At 37.6% G+C, this 20,064-nt stretch overlaps 1 protein-coding gene across 1 annotated transcript; it reads left to right on the forward strand.

The window, feature by feature from the left end:
- The first annotated feature begins 2,575 nt into the window (after positions 1-2,575).
- Positions 2,576-14,829, forward strand: slc30a1a (solute carrier family 30 member 1a). Its single transcript, XM_058379013.1, has 2 exons — positions 2,576-3,457; positions 8,833-14,829. Exons 1-2 carry the CDS (start codon positions 2,890-2,892, stop codon positions 9,720-9,722), a joined length of 1,458 nt encoding a protein of 485 aa, XP_058234996.1. The 5' UTR covers positions 2,576-2,889; the 3' UTR covers positions 9,723-14,829.
- Positions 14,830-20,064: the final 5,235 nt, after the last annotated feature.

A 20,064-nucleotide genomic window follows, 5' to 3' on the forward strand; every position in this document is an offset into this window, starting at 1 on the left:
GGGGTTAAATGGAAGTGCATACAGTGGCTGTAGAGCCAGTGCCATTTGATACCTTTGATGCTTGAGGAAATATAAGTTACCAAGCCAAGACTTAAAAATGATATAACAATTGGCAAAGATAGTCTACCAGTTTGAATAGCTTGACCTGTGTTTAGGTAGACTGTAGCTATTTTAACCAGGCTGGATTCTTCTGCAGGGGTATGAATTTACATTTATAGCATTTATCAAATTTTTTAATACAACAGAGCAGTAGAGAGTTAATGGCCTCGCTCAAGTACCCAGCAGTCACAGCTTGGCAGTTCCAGCATTTGATCTCATGACCCATGATCACAAATCCAGTGTCTTCTCCAGTGAGCTACCACAGTGTAGAGGTTCAAGCACTATCAAGACACTCTTTTATCTAGAAATCCTTCTAGACTGGGACCTTATGTGTCCAGATATTTAGTTATACCATGTAGGGTGGTACAGTGACTTATGACAGTGACTGTATAGAGGACTTTACTTAAGGTCACTCTCTCTCTCTCTCTCTCACACACACACACACACACAACAGCTGATGAATTCCAGTACGTCACCCGCTGCTGGGCAACAGTTAACCGGTATGTTACGAAACGTGTGAACAACAGTGTTATAACCCACACTACACAAAACTGTCACGACTCGCAAATGTTCTTTAGTTTAGAGATCTGTCCTGATCTGTCTCTTTCTCTCTTTCACCCGAAATCATGCAACAAGTCGCACAGTGTTTAGTGATTTGCTGAATGATGGAAAATGAAGGTGTGGACTGGACAGGGAAGTGTTACATTAACGTGCTGTAAAACACATCTGTCTAAGAAAGCAGTTACTTCTGATAATAGTGTCGATAGTTACTTGATTTTTATCTTTAATTTAAATGATAAACATGTATCTTTAAGGTGTGCACACGCTCTTGGGTTTGCTCTATTCTTTCCATTGTGCCACTTGCAAAAAACACAGGCGCGTGTTAAAAGCGAGTGAGAGCAAAGCGGTGCGGATTGCGGGTTTCATTAACACTGGAAAATTAGGGGCTGTGTATAAATTCATATCCTGATAGATAGATAGATAGATAGATAGATAGATAGATAGATAGATAGATAGATAGATAGATAGATAGATAGATAGATAGATAGATAGATAGATAGATAGATAGATAGATAGATAGATAGATAGATAGATAGATAGATAGATAAAGGAATAGATAGATAGATAGATAGATAGATAGATAGATAGATACATACATACATACATACATAAAGGAATAGATAGATAGATACATAGATACATACATACATAAAGGAAGATAGATAGATAGATAGATAGATAGATAGATAGATAGATAGATAGATAGATAGATAGATAAAGCAACAGATAGATAGATAGATAGATAGATAGATAGATAGATAGATAGATAGATAGATAGATAGATAGATAGATAGATAGATACATACATACATACATACATACATACATACATACATACATACATACATAATACTTTGGTGTTATTTTCTTTTCATTTCTTTTGCACCATCTGTAGTCCACCTTTGCAGCTGATTGTGTATAATGACATCTGATTTTAGCTCTAAGTTCAAGTACTATTAAAATACTTAATCCTTTACTTAACTTTTTCCATGTAGATTTTACTCTACACTCACTTCATATACTGTTGTCCAGTTGGTCTATCACTACCCATTTATACTTAACACTACTTCCTTCATACTGGATGATTTTACTATGCTCCATTACCACTCCATTTCTAGGAATTTATTTATTTATTTTTTTACTGATGCACTGATCCATTCATTACTTTATCCATTTCTTATAATACACCTATGTGGAAAGAAAAAGTAAAGCATCAACTTAACAATGCTGCCGTTGTTTATGTTCCTCAAACAGCCATTACATATCCACCCATGTTACTATCCTTTACCCATAGACACTTCAATAGGAATGTAAAATTAAAGTTGATGTCTTTTTTTTCTTATTTTTATTTTTACCTCTGAATGTCCACTTCTAACAGGGGAATCAAGGGTGGCTTGATTTTAAGGTGTTTAGATACAGTTCAAGTTTTATTTTTAATGAAAAACATTCTTTTTAGTACAGTCACTCATGGCTGCACTCAGACCACAAACAGTATACCCATTGTTCTTAAAGTAGGGTCCATCCAACATAACAGGGGTTCATTTAATTTCTATTGTAACTTTAAAATCACACTATTTAATTAAACAAAATATATATTTTCTAATACCAATCATTTTAGTTAAAACATTAGAATAAAAAAAATCTAATAATAATAATAATAATAATAATAATAACAATATCAATATCAATATCAATATCAATATCAATAACAATAACATTAATAATAATAATAATAATAATAATAATAATAATAATAATAATAATAATAATAACTCCTTATTATGAACATAACTGAACTGAAATGGATCTCAACTCCCTTGCAATACAGCTGCAAGAAGTAGTTTACGCTTTGGAATTTTCACACGGTCCCTAACCGCTGGCAAATGACGATTAGCTCGGTGGGCGTGGTCACGGCAATCTGCCTTGTTCCGTGTGGAAACTTTGCCGGTCCGGGTGCAAAGTTTGAACTCCGTCTGCAAAACACCGCTCGGTTCTTCTTTCCTCCTCTGTCACGATTCGGTTGAAAAAGGCACGAGGCGTCGCGAGTGAGGTTTATTACGTGAATTATGTCCAGATTAGCTCAGGAGTAGGTCGTAACTGAAGGCGAAATCTCGTATGAATGTATTGACTGGGCTAGCCAGTGCCGGTTAGCATTGTTTTGTTTGTATGTAGTGTTAGCTGTGTGTGTGTTTCTTCTAGCTAAGGAGCTCTCTCCCGAGGAGGAAAATCATGGCTTGTGAACCAAACCGCGCCCGTTTGCTGTGCATGCTGTTGTTAACGTTCGGTTTTTTCGTGGTCGAGGTGGTGGTGAGCCGGCTCACGTCGTCGCTCGCGATGCTCTCGGACTCTTTCCACATGTTGTCGGACGTGATGGCGCTGATCGTGGCGCTGGTGGCGGTGCGTTTCGCCGAGCGCACCCAGTCCACCAACAAGAACACGTTCGGCTGGATCCGCGCTGAGGTGATGGGCGCCCTCGTCAACGCCGTGTTCCTCACCGCGCTCTGCTTCACCATTGTGCTCGAGGCCATCGAGCGCTTCACCGAGCCGCACGAGATCGAGAACCCACTCGTGGTGATCGCGGTCGGGGCCGCGGGGCTCGTGGTCAACCTGCTAGGGCTGTGTCTCTTCCACGGACACGCTCACTCACACAGCCACGGCAAGCCCAAGCACCCCAGGACGAACATGAGCAAGAGCGAGCTGTCCGCTGACTGCGGATCCGCCGGAGAGGAGACCAACAACCTGGTCGGTGGTCACGGGAGCCCGAACGGCGTGAACACGGACAGTAGAGGACCAGCTGGTGAGAGTCTTTTAATATTTTCTCTTTCCGTTTCTGTTACTTTTCATTCATGTGCTTCTTACGGTGTTCAAGCTTAAAGGGGTTAGGTTTGGAGTAAAAACCCAATTACAAGGCAGTAACCAGAGTTTAGTTCAAATCATGTCCACCCACCTATCTTTATAGGAAATTTGATCACCTTTAATACCTGCTCAGGTGTGTTTGTAGCCGGAAACGAAGGGGTCATTGTTAAAATGGCTGAAATAACGCGAACGCGGTTGCTAGGCAACCAGGACTTCGAATATAAGCTAGCTAATGACTTTTGCTACCTATTCAGCTGACTAGCCGTCTTTTATCTGTGAAATTTCCCAGATGTATTGCAGCCTGTACCCTATCAAAAAAATTCATTTTACCCCTCAATACATAACTTTATGTAGTTGATGAATAATAATCTCTTTATTCAATATGTATTATAATATTTTGTTGTTTATGAGCGCTTTTTATTCCAGAACTTTCCACTGACAAAACAGGTCCAAGTTGACTTCCTAGATTTTCTGGAATTAAGGTTTCAGTTAAACCAAACTAATTTAAGCGACTTGTCGAACCGGCTAATATTATATTATTAATATTATTAGGACTCAATAATAAGTGCAATTTTGATAATAGTATGTTTGTAATTTCCACCACTGTATAACAAAAACCCCACCAACATCTCAGGCTGTGTTTCACCAGACTCCCATGTTGAGAGACACAGTTTTAAACTGGTTAAAAGGTTGGAAACCATTGGCTTCCACACAATATCATACAAAATGTGATCTTTGACACCACTGAATCTGGTCACAGTATGATACAATTCAGTTCATTAGCCTCTGATCGATATATGACCAAACAGGACTACTGTTAATTCATGAATAAGGCTAACCCTAAGCCTACAAACCACTGTTTTTAAGTATCAGATTTAAGGGCTGATTTCCACATCTGTTTAAAAACATACTTTACTTTTTACACACCAATTGGTCTCCAAACAATTATAAATAACAATCAGTTCATGACTGTTGCCGTTGTTAATTTCAGTCGTGAATATTTTAAATCTATGCATCAATCCAAATCGTACTACTGTCACATCCCAGAAAAGACAGTGACAATGGAAGCAAGTTAAATTTGTCAGGAATATACAGTTTCTTCCAAATGTACATAAACACACAGCACAGTGACCCCGTCATAGACATGAATAATACGATTACAAAATAACGAAGTACACACATTATTGTGTTTAGCTGCTTGTTCTGAGTTGTGCGGCTCTTTGAAGGAAGTTTTATAAGCATTTCCATTGTGACTCCTATTCAGTTGCTGTTAAAATAGTTTTTATCTATTTTTTTTTAGACATCTTTGATTTATCAATCTGATTTATTAAACTTTCAAGAAGTATTCTCAACGATAATTTTCTTCATATCTCTTTTTAATGTCTGTCATAAAGATAGCTTTGTTATCATGGCCACAGAAGGACGATGCCATCAAGTCCCCGATATCACCAGTTCAGCATTTTTGCACTCAAAACTAACCAGTTACCAACGCAGTAGTTTGTGATTTAGTTCTGTTACCTTGTTGGGGAAAAGGGCTCTCAGTTTTGGTATTGAAGGGCACTCTGAAGATTCACATTTTATCTCCACCTCAGAATCTGTGCCCATAGGGCATAATCCTAAGCACATGATACAGTTCAGGAAAGTCAGTGTTAATTGTGTAACTTTGAATGAACTGAATATGTGAGGGTCGTCTGGGAATTGTGTTAAAGTTCCCCGAACCGCTGCGAGGCTGAAGTGTTCTTGCATCAAACGCTCGTGTAAAAATCACACAGCGCTAGGACACTGAGTCATGCTGCGACACATTTACACCATAACAGAGAGCGTACAAGAGGAAGAATCATCACTCCAACCAATTCTATTAACCCTTTCAGGGATCATGTGTGTTACAGCAACCCTCACATGATCTATTCTAGCTTATAAAAGAGAAGGTCTTCTGAATAATCAGTCAGAGACCAGCTTTATTCTTCCACCTGCTGACTGTCACATGGGAGATTTCTGGAGAGATGAGAACAAACAACAGACCTTGGATTTTTTTTTTTTCCCCAACATGATTTTTACATGTAATAAGATCGAATGATGACAAAAGAAGTTATAATTTTTGTAGCGATTAAACTCAACAATTGAAGTCATTCATCTTCATATCACTTAAATCAGTTAGTTAGTTTATTTGTTTATTAATTCATTCATTGCTTTGAGGTCATTTTGTGGTTGTAGTGATGATGCAGTTCTGCAAATATGGAAGAATAAAAGCTACCAGATTAATGAAAGCCTGTAACCATGCCACGAGTAACCAGTTTACTGTGATTTATTATGATGTAAGATATTTTTATGGCTAGTCTAGTTCCAAAAGTTGGAACTCTGGTGTTCCAGGTCATTTTTCACCCACTTGAGAGAGCACTGAAATGGTCACAGTAGCTCTCTGATGGGTCAATTCATCAGCGGAAGTGTTTCTGTTTGTTCTGCATGATTCTGAAAAGATTAAGTGGGAATGGATGTGTGATGGCATCTTCTCCCAGTGTATTCCCACCTGTTCCCAGTGTAGGCAAAGCGCCATAAAAGAGCTAATGTTCCTAATGTAAATGTCATCAAATTAAAGCTGCACTGTGATATTGATTTTATTCAGCACATACTGCCCCCCCCATACATTATGTTAGATGTCCACTTGTTGTCCACTTTAATATGAACCTGCACACCTATTCATTTATGCAGACTCTACACACACTTTTTTTTTTTGCACCATTATGTATAATCTCTAGAGATTTTGTGTGCGAAAATCCCAAGAGATCGACAGTTTCTGAACATCTGCAAATCAGCCCACCTGCCACCAACAACTGATGCCACAGGGATGAAAACTTTCCCCATTCTGATGTTTGATGTGAACATTAACTTGAAGGTCTTGACCTGTGTCTGAAAGATTTTTGCATTTTGCTGCTGCCACATGATTGGCTGAATGGATAACTTCTAGACACAGTGTGTTAAATTAATATAGACTGTATGCAGAAGGTAACAAATTGCTGTTTAAATGTAGTTGCCGCTGTATGAATGTACAATTACCATGCTTGAACAGCTGTGGAAAATATTTGCCGTCGCCCCAAATACTTGTGTGCAGACGGATATGTGCAATAAGAGTGTCAGACTTGCAGGACTCGTTCTATACATGAGCTCTGAAACCTGAACTCTTAATCCTAACTCACGTCCTTGGAAAAGCGCTTTCTTGTGTAACTCGGTAATAAACCGGGTTTAGAGTAGCTGTTTCAAGTTCATCACTCCTGGACTCCTGTGAGTGTCGCACAGCAGACCTGCACAATTGATAACTGTTATCACACCGTAGCCTTTCAATCACTAAAGTTCACTCTGTGTTCAGGCATCACTGTACTGATCAGAACCATGGGTGGAGATGTAATTTATCAGAATATGTCTCAGATCGCTCACCCCGGGAACACAGTTTACTTCTGGTTTGCTTATACTAAGAGGGTTGGACAAATCACTAAGCCCAGGTGCCAGAGCTAGTAGACTATGCATTCAGGTATCATCAACTATTACTTAGTTATTCACGTTGAACAAGCAGGTGTATTGAGCTGTGGATATAATTGGCATGCAGGTCAATGAAATAATTTAAAAAACATAATTCAGAAGAGGGTCTTCCCACAGCACAGTTAAGCCTGTCATGATATGTAAGGTTGTACTTTCACAGCCAGGTGCTTGGGGAGAGAAAAGCTGGCGCTCATCTGTTTTAGTTAAAAATGTAGAAACCAAAATAGTCAACACACACACCTTCTTATTAATTTCCATTTGCATTTCTGATCCAAAGCAACGTACCAAAGTGCTTTAAAGTCTCTATCACTGATGTTAATTGAGGCATGCAACATCTTACTAAACGTCTTTTGTCCTAAAGTTCATTTTATAATAACCATTTCCTCGTGTCCCACACGTAAACTTTTCTGTTGACTAGATCTTAACTAAAACAGATGAGTTGGTGTTTATCGTATAACCCTGTGTGAGCACACTACAATTTCAGTCTTAGATAAAAGACTCCTGCAGTTTGAGGTTTTGGATAGACTATGTGAATTGATGTGAATACAGAAACGCTATGACCAAAATATGGTACAGTGCAACACATCAGGGGAACACAGCACACAGACTAAATGTTGACTAAAGTCTTGCTGATTTTGTCCAGGGTGTAGACACTATTTTTTTAATCTCATTTAATCTGATCAGGAGATGTTCAGGTTTGGCTGTAAAATGTAACACCACAAGAATTCAAGTGCTTAAGCTGTCTGTATTTGATGCACATAATATGTTCATCACACTATCGAGGTACATAAACCTTTTTGTTTTTTTAAAACTGGGTAAGCACATTGGAATTTTCTGTTGCCTGGTGCGCTAGTTAATGAATTTATTAGCTGTAAGGACGGACACACACACACACACACACAGTTACCTCTGCATGCATTCCAGGCTTAACCGGGTCATATGGGGAGAAAATTATTTTGTAAGAATGCATGTCGTGTGGCTGTGAAATCACAAGCTGCTTATCTGCACATGCCATACCTGACAATTAATAAATAATTAACATTATTTTTGTGGTTACAGATCTCTCATTCCTTAGAACACAAAGAAGGCTTAAATATTATACTGCTACGTCAGACTATGGATGGACGTCTGGAAGGCTATTCATATAGAACATTTATCTTGAAGGATTATGGTTCACTTTTAAACCATTTGTTACAGGATTTCTCATGAACCTTATTATACCATGTCAAAATCTTGATTAATTACATACTCGTTACATAGCTATTAGCTTTTTTTTGTTTGCTTGTTCCCTTCAGGGGCTGGTTTAAAGGTTTCATACTTTTATGTAACAAAACACTTATCTCACTGTTGTCTTTTTTGGTGTTTGCCTGCCAGTTTGTTTAATATATTTCTGGTATTTCTTGGCTTGAATTTCACTGATGGTCTGTTGCCAGTCCCTTCTGAGGTTTCTCATTAAAATCGCTGGCTAGATTTTTAAACTGCTGGGATGCATTTGGTGGAAAAAAAATAATCCAAAAACACATGCTTTACAGTTTTGGTTAAAAATTCTTGTCTGGCAGTCAACCCCTTTTCACTGAATGCCTCCAAAGTATTTACGACTAATTCATTTTCTTAACTGAATCTTTTTAGTTTGTAAAGTAAAGAATCATTTATGGTATCTTTTGCATTTTTATTTGCTAGTGATTATGTATGAGCTAGAGAAATGTAGTTATGTAATTTGGTACATGAAGCACTTATGTGTTTAATTTTTTTGTGTTTCCTCTGTATTTTTTTGTGTGGCAGAACTCTCAGCTGTGCAGCTGAACGGCGAGCTGGAGCATGAGCACGAGCATGACCTTGAGCACGAGCATGATGCGTCCTCGTCGTCCCAACTGAACATGCGTGGTGTTTTCCTTCATGTTCTGGGTGACGCACTTGGCTCCGTCATTGTCGTGGTCAACGCCATCATCTTCACTTTTGTGTGGCAACCGTGTGAGCCGGGAACTACCTGCAACAACACGTGCACTGCCAACACACACTGCAGTGATGACAACCCTCAACTTAACCACACACAACAGAACACCACAAGCACCCCTGTCTCTATAGCGGGGCCCTGCTGGGTGCTCTACCTGGACCCGACTCTGTGCCTCATCATGGTCTGCATTCTTCTGTACACGACATACCCTCTCCTGAAGGAGTCCGCTCTCATCCTGCTGCAGACTGTACCCAAGCAGATCGATGTCAGCCTTCTAAGCGCTCGCCTGCGCCAACTTGACGGTGTTCTAGCTGTGCATGAGCTTCACATCTGGCAGCTTGCCGGAAGTCGCATCATTGCCACGGCACACATCAAATGTCGAGACCCTGCTTCCTACATGAGTGTGGCAAAGCGACTCAAGGCCTTCTTCCATGACGAGGGCATCCACGCCACCACCATCCAGCCTGAGTTTGTCATGGTGAGCTCTGAGTCGCACGCCTCGCTCTGTGAGCTTTCCTGTCGCACACAGTGTGCCGCTAAACTCTGCTGTCAAAATGCCAAAGCCCCTGACAACAAAAGCGAAAATGTGGAGAGTGGGAGCGAAGCTGAACCCCCCATCTCCACCACTCTGGATGTCATCAGTGAGTCTCTGGAAAGCGAACCTAAAGTCCAAGTGGCTTCAAGGGACGTCAACAGAGAGTTGGAGTCCTCTTTATAAGGAAGAACGAGTACAAGGAATTCATTAATAAAGACACCAGAAATTCTAAATATATCCAAAAGGACCTGCACACTTGATGAATTAGAAAATCAGAGCCATTTGAGACAAAGAGGGACGCACCTAATATTGAGCATCAGTATCGAAACGCTGGATCACATTGGACACGTCATCTGAACCCTTGCTGTATTTTATTCCATCAACTTAGACTGATCTTGCATGTAAACAGGACATAATTCATTTTTGTACACACCTCCTGAAAGAAGCTGGCCGAGGTACAGCTAGCTCGCTGTGAAGACGCGGTTCACTCTGCAGCTGAGTGAAACCACAAGCAATGGTTGTTCTTTCTTTCCTAACTTACCATTATCTGAAAGGGAATAATGGCAAAAGGGGCGTGTACCTCCCCACACACACACACACACACACACACACACACACACACACACACACCCTTCTGTGGTTGATGAAAACATGGTAGTTACATTGAGAAAATGGCTGGTTCAAATGGAACTTGTGGATTTGTGCTTGATTGGCAAAAGGTGTGACAACACTGGTGCTAGGAGAAGGAGCATCGGCTTTATATTATAATTTATTCATTTATTCATACGTTCTTCTTCAGCAACCGCTGGTCAGGGCCTAAAATGGTATTGGTGCGTCCATAGAGACAGATGAGACAAGAGAGCTGTCTCTCGCTTTAACCATGGAGTGAATCCGCTGGAAAAAGATTCACAAGAAAAATCTCCTGATTGCTGTTCTGACAAGTGAAACAAATCTGCTCTGTGGTCCAAACACTTTCTACATGATCCTTACACGTACAAACACACACACACACACACACTCTGAACCTTGAGCCGTCACTGCCTGATGGCTGGCTGACCTCTGATCAGGCCTGCTGCTGCATGTGTGCGTTGCAAGCGCCGTGTTTTGTGAAGCATCGTCTATGTCTAAGCATGTATGTGCGTGTGTCTATGCAAAAAGCTTTTCGCGTTTGAGAACCTGCTGTGTCGTCATTATCTTGTGGATCTAGTGCAACACACGCATGCAAAAATCCAGCTGCTGGCTCAAGTTTAAGGACTTTTCTTTTATATAATGATAAATACATATTCTTTTTCCCTTCTGGATACATCCATAAGCAATTTATTTCATAAACAAATAATAATTTATGTGTTTAATTTATTAGAAATAATTTTGTTTTCCTTTCCAGAGACTTTTATAATATTTAGATTTTGGTAATGCATTTAAAAAAAAAAAAGTGTGGACCTCTTTTTAAAAAACTATGCTGTAAGGTAGAATATTTTTACTAGTATTTTAAACTGTGCTGCTGAGACTTGTTATATTTCGGAATACCGTTTCGGCAAGCCTTTAATGCTGAAATGCATTTTGCAATCTTTTTGTTTCCTCATTTATGGGAAATGCTGATGCTTCCCGAGTCGTGGTGTTCTTATCACATGAGCATGACTCACAAGAATGTGCTGAAGCATTAAACGCCATGTTGAACAATTCTGGAGGGTTCGGTACAATGCTGAAGGGACGTTTGGCTCGGGTTTCTTACACGATTGTACCTACAATTCTTGCACGACCAAACTTCACTAGCTTAGTGGTAACAGAATGACTGCATTTTGAAAACTGGTTTTAAAGCGCCCTCACTGACTTCCCCTTGATTGAATCCATGCCTCCATCTTAAGAAAGTCTGCATCACTGGAGTAGATATGATCCAGTCTGATCACTTTTTGTGTAATCTGATTCTGCTGATGAATTTCAACAAGCGCAATAAAATGCTTAATATTATAAAACCGAACAGGTTTTATTACTTTGGCCTTACCATCTGTACAAGACAGCCAATTAGCATGTTAGCAAGTGGAAGTGAGAAATCAACAAGTACATCGCTTCAGCAACAAACTCACAAAATAACCCAAAGGTCTCTCCTTTTCTCTGCTGAAGAAAGATGGTTTTGCAAAAATGCTAGTCCTTTCCTGGACCTGTTTGTGCTCTAATGAAGGCTGACCATGCTTCTACTCTACACCTATACAAGTTACCATCTTTTTTTAAACTGCCATCAGGCTCTGGGGGTGATGGTAAGACGATCACATTGTCTTAAATTTACCGGAAAGTGGCTCTACATCTAAGTGTATGTCTTGGCTGAAATGGAGGCTAGGTTGACTATTCGTACGTGTTCAAATGCAGCATTATGTCCATTTCAATAGAAAATGCTATCTGATTCTGTTATTCCAAACAGGACCACATGGACTGCTGACAAAAACCATTATTAATTCATATCCAAGCGTCGTACATTGGATCTCTTTCACTCTGTAATCTCTAAAATGATAACCAGGCATCAGTGTAAACCAGTTTGGAGAGGATGAACAGCTGATGTGTATTATGATTATGAAAACACCCACACTATGATAGCTTTGATAAAATGGCATTACATAAAGAATAAAACATGACAGGGTGTGGCGTTATAGGGGAAAACAAAACATTAACTGAGTTACTTTTAACACTCTGAAATGGGTTATTTAACTAGAATAGCATGCCACAGTGTAAGTTATTCCTCTTGTGCCACAAAAATCTGCTGACAAATACATTATTTCATTTATTAATGTATGCCACATTGTGCTATTTAACTGTAATCACTCTGTCACGAAGATGTTCCGATGGCAGAAATCATACTGACTGTTACAAAGTGCTGACACTGGAGACTCCTTCCATAAATATTATGGAAATCATAACCATATCAACATTTTCATTTGTTAAATAACAATGCTATTTAATGCTATCTTTTTTGTGGAGCGTGTTAATACTACTGTCTCTACAGAAATTTGCTAAAAATGACTGAATTAATGTAAACCTATTAGAAAAAAAATGTAACTTGTGTCAGCTCTGCTGTTATCTGACATTCTGACCAATCAGATTAGAGAATTGAACATTCAAAAATACCGGAATTGCACCATTCAAGTGGAGACACACTTTAGTCCATCAGCAGGACTGTTAGAATCAGACTGTGAGGTTTACTTGATTATATAATATTAGACTCGTGTATGAAGCACTGGATGTAAATGGATGTAAGCCTTGTACCTGTGTTGTGTGTCCTCTTATGGCCACTCCTCAGAACACACTCCTCAACTTGTGCAGTTAGTGCACAGCCTTGTGATGATGGCAAAGTCAGGGGAAAGTCAACAAGGGCGCATTGAGAACTAGAAGGTATGCAGTATAAGATTTCTTTTAATTCCAGTAATGCCGAGCTCTGTATACAGAGCAGTAAAGCATCTCCACCATCACATAATTCCAAGCTTGATGATTGGCCACAATAATTCATATCTCATGTCACTTATTTCCATCTCATCTGTTTAAGTATGCAAACCAGAGGTTGTCCTCATGCTGTAATGCTTGAGCTGGTCTTAAGCAGTACCAAGTCTCTTGTTGATGTCCTGCCACATAATATAAATTAATGGAACATTTTGGTCAGAAATCAAAGGTATACATTTATTTCCAGTTTAGCATCATGCAACACTGCATGTATTACAGTGCACCCGTTCCCTTATTTACATGAAATGCTTTGTTAGTTGGTTAGTATCTCAAACAGAATTGTTTATATGTTTTCTGAGTCAATTTACTCAGAGAATGAGAATTTAATCACATGCATCTGAAATTTGATAGCTGTGTGTGTTAATATACAGGTGAGCTCATTATGTTTAAACTCCCAGCTTTTAGTGTTGCTCACTATAATTGTATTCGAATAAGATGGTTACTCGAAAGTATTCCCCCCCCCCAAATCCTGCTTATTATTATGTGGTAATTTCAACATTCATGGAGCATGTGCTGCTCATTTTTGGAAATGTAGTAGACATTTATCTTGGTCCACCAGAAGTAGTTTAAGTGATCATTACTTTGTTCATTTTTGTGTGAAACCTTTCTATGCTGCAGATATAATAATGATATTCATGACGCACGAAACAACCAAATGTAAATGAAGTCCCTTATCATTTTTTGTTCAAGATGATGTCAAGAAGGCAAAATAATTTCTTCTGCAGCACATAGTTTATCACTTGTATATGAGGTATGGCTAAAAAAAAAGCTTCACTTCTTTTTATTCATTTGGATGTATTCTCTTTTTTTTAATGCCATTCAATCTGATTTTGTGATGTTTTGACGTGGATGTGAGCTGATTTAGACGTGCACTATGCACAATGCTAAACTGGAGGTTATACCTTTCCCTTGTTAGCTACATCAGTACAAAACAACTGAAGAAAACTTCAAACATTATCTTGTTTCGCTCTAAATTTGTTTAATTGCAAAATTGTTCAATTGTGTGCAGTTTTTTTGGCCATATTGCTGAATTTGAACTTTAAGGGTTTGTTTACTAACACTCAATATTAGTATATTATTATTATTATTATTATTATTATTATTATTATTATTATTATTATTATTATTATTATTATTATTATTAAAGCTGTGGTTTAATCAGTTCCACAACATATTGTGATATTTATCAAGCACAATAACTCAAATGCTGTATTTGGGAGGAGGTGTGTGTGTGTGTGTGTGTGTCTGATGAATAAGTTAGAACTGCCTTATCTAAGAAGGGCACATGATCTTTTAGATGTGTCGAAAATGAAGACACCTTTAAGACCGTTGTCCTTATAGGTCCGACCAAGTTCGTGTCAGAGATGGTGCCAAAACATGCTGCCTGTCCTGCCTGCCTCCTAAGGGCTAGTGAAGCCTTAATGATGTTGTGCACATTAAATATCACAATATGTCTTAGAAACAGCAGCGACTATTAGCGGTGACTGTGGAGTTAATTTGGTATGATGAAACATGGTTTCCAAATTGCTTAGCATACCCTTTGACCATTCTTTTTAGTATTTAACTAATAATCCATCAATGCATTTTTTTACATTCTTGATGAGAACATATGCAAAATGCCCTTGTGTTTGTACTTAATAGTTACTCTGAATTGTTTTTTTTTTTTTTTTAAACACATGCACACACATTCTCTTTCTATATATTGTAGCTGTAAAGGATTTAGGCTAGAACACACCAGCTGGAATGTTTTTGATATATTCATGTTGGATATATGTTATTGTGAATTAAACATGGCTGTTCAGTATTACAGTATTCACTGTCCCATTAATTCTGTGTGTTTTTTTCCTGGTGTAAAAATAGCTCCAGTGTATTATTAATGTCATTTTAAAATATTATTATAATAACACTGATATTTTTATAGTTGGCAAAGATCCTGTATGTCTTTAGAGGGATGATCAACATTCTTCCAAAAGATACTCAATTAAAAAATATATATATAAATAAATAAATTACATTTAAGTTGATGGCAGTACTCCAAAAGTGACTTTTCAAAATACAATATATGTTTGCCTACACCTTTATTTGTTTTTCACTATTATTATTATTATTATTATTATTATTATTATTATTATTATTATTATTATTATTATTATTATCAGATGAATTTATAGGACTTCTGAAAGTCTGTAGCACCATTCTTGGACATTCATACAATGATCAAATTAGCCAATCACATAGCAGCAGTGCATAATTCATAACACTGTGTGGATACAGGTAGCATCAGATCAAATGGAAATCTCAGTGACTCTGACTGTGGCATAGTTTGTACACACAGGGTACAAATTTTATTTGTAAAGCACTTTTGACAATGGATCTTGTCCCAAAGCAGCTTTACAGGAATATTAAATGTGTTTAGCACAACATTCCGAGCAGTGACAGGTAAAGTGAATAAGACTGATTATCTCCTCATCATGGCACCTGTTAGTGGGTGGGATATATTAGGCAGCAAGTGAACATTTTGTCCTCAAAGTTGATGTTAGAAGCAGGAAAAATGGGCAAGTGTGAGGATTTGAGCGAATTTGACAAGGGCCAAATTGTGATGGCTAGACGACTGGATCAGAGCATCTCCAAAACTGCAGCTCTTGTGGGGTGTTCCCGGTCTGCAGTGGTCAGTATCTATCAAAAGTGGTTCAAGGAAGGAACAGTGGTGAACCGGCGACAGGGTCATGGGCGGCCAAGACGACGCATGTGGGGAGTGAAGGCTGGCCTGTGTGATCCAATTCAACAGACGAGCTACTGATACTCAGATTGCTGAAGAAGTTAATGCTGGTTCTGATAGAAAGGTGTCAGAATACACAGTGCATGACGAGTCAGGGCTGTTTTGGCAGCAAATGGGGGACCAACACAATATAAGGCAGGTGGTCATAATGTTATGCCTGATCAGTGTATATTATTTAAGAAACTTCTGATCTTCTGGCATCTGGACACAGTCTATACAAATGATACTAAAGGATAATATTTCTAATGGTTTAAAATACTGTGAGGAATTTTTAATTTAAAACAATATTTGTTTTCATGGTTGGAGAAATGAGGCCTTATTTTAACAGACAACGTAAGATCACTTAATTTTCCATATTAACTGTGACCTAGAACCCAGCAAAATTAGAAAGAAAAACAAATAGATAATTAGCAAAATAAACTCCAGCAGAGTTTTCCCTTTTCAAAACTAACTGCCATACTAAAAAGGGCAAACTGAGCAATCCATCAGAAATTCTAGCAATAGCATTGCATTTTCTGTGGCTTTAGCCAATCACTGACCTACATTAACAGTAACTTTATTCCTAATGATTCATAAATAACCAAAAACATTTATAAAGATCAAATACTTCTTCATAAAGATGACTACACAAATTTGTCATCATACTGTAGGTTAAGTTTTGAAGGTACGTGTATTTATCTACTGGACCCTCGGCAGCCCTGAATATGATTCATTAAAATTTATCCAAAGTACATGAGAAATTATAAGACATGACCATCAACGAAGAAATCTACACCCTCCTAGACAGATTTCTAATAAACATGGCAATAGACAAGGGGAACAGAGACTGGATTGGGGACTTGTTTTATCATTTAAAAACTGATAAATTACCCATTAATCACTGACCAATCCCATTATCATCTTTTTTATGCTGTTTACACCCGGAATATACCATGTAACTTCCCTTTAGCGACAGCATCATTGTGGGTTTTGTTGTATATTCTTGTGTTAAGCAGACATCTAAGCACTTTTGCCATCCCATAATATCCACTGATACTCCAGATTTGAGTTTTTCTTTGCTATGTTTCTTTGCTAGGATATTTACATGAATATGTAGATATTTCAGTAGAGTAAATTGTGCTTTAAAAATAGTATTTGCTTCACAACTGACCAAGCCCTTTCCTTTATTATGTAAGATTTACAAGCTACAAGTGTCAAAAAAAAAAGAAAAGAAAGTAAAGGAAAGAAAAAACTAAGTAACATGATCTTGGTGTTGAAATGCTGATAGTGCTATTTCAACCAATGTTGCAAAACACATGGAAGTATGAAGTGTGTTTCCCTTCGGATATCAATATACCATTGAACCAGTGTGCAACTGCTAACTCAGTAAACAGGAGCAGTACATGATTTAGATCTCCCAAACTTCTAAAAGTTGCACAAATTACAACTAACAATGTAAAAATTAATTTTTATACCTGAACTGACCTGTTACTGATATTTTATTTTGATCATGGTGGAAGAAACGATGGTTTTAGCAGTCAGGTAGTAATTTTTTTTTTTTTTAAACCACTGGAACCGTAGCCGTGGTCAGGCTGACCTCTCTAATCACTAAATTATGTACATTTTAACAATGTCAGGAAAAGTCATAAGATCAGAAAGATATCAGAGTACTGTAGAGCATGAATTATAATTAAAACTTGATCATTACAAATTTGCAAATTTAACAAAAGATCATCCCAAGAATCTCTTCACCGGCATTGTTCTTACGAGTTCCTGTCAGTAAATCTGCTCCCACTTTAAACTGACACACACTTCTGAACTGCACTGTGCATGTTAAAAGCACTAGAGCAAATATAATAAAAGAAGAATTCAGGTGTGAGTGCGACTCATGACTTGGAGTTATGCGCTACTACAATACATGTCACTTCAGGCTACATATTTAGTGAAAAAACAGGTTTCACCGCGTCACAAATACTAGTTGTTGTCAAAGTCTTATAGAAAAGATTTTGCTCCCTCAAACCCCACTTTAATATTATAAGAGGAGAAGGAAGTGAAGTGATATTACAGCTAGCCAGGACTGTTAGAAGTTTCTAGTGTAATAACTATTAATATCTATAGAAAATGTAGCAGGTATTTTAAATAAAACAGATCACCCAGCTAAAGCCTGACAGGACAAACAGCTGCTGAACACACATGACCTTTAACTACAGTATGGATTACAGATAAAGTAGCTAGCTTTAAGCTTCATTTCAGCTTGTTTAACATAATTGCATAATTGCTGCTCTGAACAAAACTGTATGAAAAATGAAAAAAAAAAAAAGGAAGGCAGTTTATAACTTCTCTGAATATGAAAAGAACAGGGATACAATGAAATAGTTCCCATGTGGCTCTTTTCTCTTCCAAAGCTCAACCACATGACATTATATGAGAAGGCATTAGTCAGCATTGAATGAGCCACCACAGAGCATTTAAAGCTTTCCCGAACATGAGATATTAGTTGCCAATTATTATTCCTAATATTATTTTTATTGCACTATAGATTTCTAAAGGTCTCAAGACTTTCTGTCTTCAGTATATACTTTAACAAAGCCGCTTAGGCCTTCTCTTGAGTTTTTGTTTTCATGTATGTGACGTCATTTATTGCCTTCATATATTTTTTTTTTTTTCATTTTACTTTGCTTAAATATTTCATTTAATCAGTGATTGATTTGAATGAGCACAATAAAATGTACACATCTACTTTTTGACCCAGGTCACAAGATAAGGACTGTATAGTAGGTTAAATATGTGTGTGAGCCTCAGACTTTGATCGCATGCTGAGGTCACTGAGTACAGTAAGCAGTTTTTTTTCTGCACTCTGATAAGTCGCCTGATAGCTGCCGGGTGTTTAAGGGGGTTCGAAATATCTTACTCCATCATTAGTTCAGCCACTGCTTTATATAACACACAAAGATGGTTTAGGAGTAAGAAGGCTGCTTTAGTGGGGCTGTGAGGATCCAGAGATTATTTAATAGTAACATTCATGTAAAATAAGACTATATGTTTTGTATGTTTACAGTCCTACTTATTATTCAATACAGATTTATTTATGCTTTTAGCAAAAGACAAATAAAAAAAAAACCCATTGTTGTAAAGCAATGCCCACAGGCTTTGGCCACTAGGGGGCCCTCTCAAAGCATAGAATTAAAGTCAAGGATTTGGCCATTACTCTCACATACAACATGAACCAATGAATGTAAATATAAAGAATCTACAGAGAGAAAAATCCTGCAATCTGAATTTGTAATAAATGAGTTAGGACTAAGCTGTTGCTATGTGGAGCTGTATAGCCAGGGGTGGAGAGATTACTGAAAAATGATACTTAAATCAATATAAAGTCTATATAAATATAGATGTCAAAATCTTCCTCATTTGAAAGTGAAATTATTTAGCCAAACAATGCATTTAAGTGAAAGCTGCTACTTTTAAAAGGACTGAAATATTAAAACTAAAAAAGCTAATGTTTTAACTGATAAAATTAATTGATTCAATTTTTTTTGTGAAATGTGAAAGAAGCTATTACTGATTTAAAGCAACTATATGCTGTTTTGTTGAAAACCATCATAGCTATTTACCATTAGCTAGATTTGACAATTTCTTCTAGCTACTAGAACTAATTCTAGCCTATAATGGCATTAAAAACATGAGAAGAAAACAGACTAACCTGTTTAAATTAACCTATTTAAACCTATTAAGTGGATGTCAGGAAAATGATTGAAACCTTGCTTTTTTTAACAAATGCTTTTTCAACAATGCCTCATCTTATATGAGTATTTGCTTACTCTATCATGATAAAACATCCTACCGAGGTGAATATAGTTAAATTCACATGGATAACTACATCATGTAGCATGTGAGGCTTACGAATGTGACCAATAGGTACAATTCTTCATATAGAATTTTTTTTAAAGTATTTGTATATTTAGCAGAGATATACAACAATTGACTGAACCAGCTAGAAAAAGTCCCCCAGCTGAATGATGCAGTAACATGAATGGGAAAAGAGCTTCATCTAGTGGTCAGAAAGTGAATTGTTTATATCCTTACAGCATTAAAAGCTGTTGCATGAGCCTTAAAGCTTTGTTGACACAAAGCTTATTCAGTGAGTACCTGCTACAATCCTGCATGATGTTCAACAGCATTAATACACAGAAGCTTCCCAAAGTAGAATTATTGTCAGTAGAATTAAGTCAGCAAAAATATTTTGGCACTTCCATTTGGACTTCCGTTTGCACTTTCAAA

This window comes from Hemibagrus wyckioides, linkage group LG25 (genome assembly GCF_019097595.1).
Source record: "Hemibagrus wyckioides isolate EC202008001 linkage group LG25, SWU_Hwy_1.0, whole genome shotgun sequence".
Classification (NCBI taxonomy): Eukaryota; Metazoa; Chordata; class Actinopteri; order Siluriformes; family Bagridae; genus Hemibagrus; species Hemibagrus wyckioides.

What these genes read in the sequence shown, in the direction of transcription:
- slc30a1a (XM_058379013.1), top strand. Translation starts at nt 2,890, where the DNA reads ATGGCTTGTGAACCAAACCGCGCCCGTTTGCTGTGCATGCTGTTGTTA. An exon ending in GGACAGTAGAGGACCAGCTG is followed by an intron (nt 3,458 to 8,832) that starts GTGAGAGTCTTT and finishes TTTGTGTGGCAG; the next exon opens with AACTCTCAGCTGTGCAGCTG.